General features: G+C 46.5%; 1 protein-coding gene across 1 annotated transcript; it reads left to right on the top strand.

Annotated features, from left to right (window-relative positions):
* Positions 1–239: 239 nt before the first annotated feature.
* Positions 240–1,671, top strand: LOC120896538. Its single transcript, XM_040300725.1, has one exon. It carries the CDS (start codon positions 325–327, stop codon positions 1,576–1,578), a length of 1,254 nt encoding a protein of 417 aa, XP_040156659.1. The 5' UTR covers positions 240–324; the 3' UTR covers positions 1,579–1,671.
* The last annotated feature ends 839 nt before the right edge of the window (positions 1,672–2,510 follow it).

Raw genomic sequence — 2,510 nt, 5'->3', positions numbered from 1 at the left:
TTTTGTATTTCTGGAGGTACCAGATAAGCAAGCGTTAAGAAAGGAGCTATAAATTACAGTTAAAGCAGCTTGAAGATAAACTAACTATCAACACTGAAACAACGGTTGAACTGCTGATAAATCATTCTCTTATCTTACTTCCATTATTCTTACAGCAAACGTGCACCCATTATCAAAAAATCGTTCTACAAACAGCTACCTCATTCGTAGACTGTAAATGCTCAGATCAAAATGATAGTTTTTGCAATAGCCAGTAGACCGTGCAGGTTAAACGGTGAATGTGTCTTTTTCATTCGGCTAGTTTACTTCTGGCAGAGACACAGAATGGACACAAAGCGATTGAATCTGTCCGACACTGAGCTGCGACAAATTGTGAACGATCACTTCACAACATGTGACTCAGCCGACCAAGCGTACCGTATCGTACAAACTGCCCTGGAACCGTTCAGTCCCTGCCCGGAGGGGTTTCTAGCGGATCACTATGCGCTGAAAGTTACGATAGAAAGAAATGGCCAAACGGAGCTGCTTAGCTTCTTCGTCAAGTGTCTACCCACTGAGAATCCGGTGCTAAGAAGCTACCTCGAGGAGATTGGTAGCTTCCGCAAGGAAAGCAGTGTCTTGCAGCGGATAGTGGGATCGATTCAGCGCCACTGCCCATGGCGTACCGTTGCCCCACGGGTGCACTTGGCCGTAGAGGAACAACTGCTCGTCATGAACAATCTTAAGTCCGACGGGTATTCGGTCGTTAAACACGAAGGTGGTTTGTTGGAGGTGGTATTCGTGCAGCAAGCGCTAGAAACACTAGCCAACCTGCATGCCTGTTCGTTCGTACTGGAACAGAAGCAGGGTAAGCGTTTGCCCGAGCTGTTTCCAACCGTGCTCAATGAAAATGCTTGGGTGCAGACGTCTACCAGCACAAGAGTGAAGGATGTGGCCAATGTTATCAAGCTGTACACCGAGCTGGTGAAGATATGCGATCACTGGCACGGTCCACGAAAACAAACCATTCTCGAGCGGCTAGCACCGCTGATAAGAAAGATTTACACGTACGTTGAACCGTCGCACGAATTCCGCAACTGTCTCAATCACGGTGATCTTTGGTGTAACAACATCATGTTCAAGTGCGATGGCCAAGGACAGCCGATCGGTTGCGCGCTGGTAGACTATCAACTGTCACGTTATGTGCCACCGGCGTACGACATAAACCTGTTGCTGTACCTAACGACCAGTCGTCAATTGCGAGACGAGAATCTATCTGCGCTGTTAGACCATTATTACAAGTGTTTTGTGGACACGCTGGAACGAAATCAGGTGAATGCGAGCGAGATTTATCCTCACGAAACGTTTCTTCGGTGCTGCCAGCATTACAGACTCGCAGGACTCATCCACTCGACGATTATCAGCGGTGAGGTGACTCTGCCGAGCAAGTTTTTGGAGGAAATATTCGGTGACCTACAGAGTACGGCCAGCTTTATGCCGGACACGAAGGTGTGGATTTGTGTAAAGGCTTTCCAGGCAGACGAACGCTACCGGAAGCATCTGATAGAGTTGCTAGATGAACTGTTTGCTTATGTGTAGAATGTAGCTGTGAAGAAAGTGTGTGACGTTTTCATTTATGCAAAAGTATTAAATACATCTAGAAGAAAATAGTAGACCATATGATGAAGTGAACGTGTTCCCGTGGAAATAACTTAATTGAAAACAATGAAAGAAGCTCTAAAAAACACAAATATTAAATGCTAAAACACTCTGCAAGAAAAAAAACTAATTTCACTTTCATTTATAGTTTAGAGATTAAAAATACCAGGAACGTAATAACTTTCTTATTCGAAGCGAAAGGTCATTGTCGTGCTAACGCCACTGGGTAAAAAACCCAAACCTCGACGTCTATGCAAGTGGCTGTTGCAGCGCTGTGTGTGTGCTTTTTTGCTGCAATCCATTACGAAACATCGTTTTTCCAGCCATTCATCCGTTTCCCTTTCGGAAAGCAAAAGTGTCCGTGTTCGCAACCCTTTCCGCGGCAACTTCCTGTTCCACCAAGTACTACTACCAGCTGACCAAAGTGACTTATAGCTTTCAGTGAGCAAAGCTGCAAAAAATAGGAAAACACAGGAAAGCTGCATCATAACCTCTCTTTTGGGCCCTTTTAGAAAGCCCAACAGCAGACGTTCTGCCATTGCACACTCCCCACAGGTCCGAAGGTCTGTGTTTGACTAATCCCAATGCGACGAATGCGAAGGAAATGGGAAGCAAAACAAACGGATAGGCACGAAACGAGAGGGATAGCGTATTTCCACCATTTCCCGAGGTCGTGGATGGGAAAAACAACACGCCGCAAATAAGACTTTCACCCTTGCTTGGGGCCTGGCGCAATCGCATCGGGCACAGGTTGGCGACGGTCGCGTAAGCTTTACAGCTTCCCCGTTTTGCGCGGTGGATTATGCGGGAGCACAAAGCGCTTAGCGCAGCAAACTAGCAAAGGGTGAACGAAGGCTATCTTGAGAGACGGT

Source organism: Anopheles arabiensis, chromosome 2 (assembly GCF_016920715.1).
Source record: "Anopheles arabiensis isolate DONGOLA chromosome 2, AaraD3, whole genome shotgun sequence".
Taxonomy (NCBI): domain Eukaryota; kingdom Metazoa; phylum Arthropoda; class Insecta; order Diptera; family Culicidae; genus Anopheles; species Anopheles arabiensis.
This window is presented reverse-complemented; position numbering and strand designations above follow the sequence as displayed.

Coding starts and splice junctions, on each gene's coding strand:
- LOC120896538 (XM_040300725.1), top strand. CDS start 325: ATGGACACAAAGCGATTGAATCTGTCCGACACTGAGCTGCGACAAATT.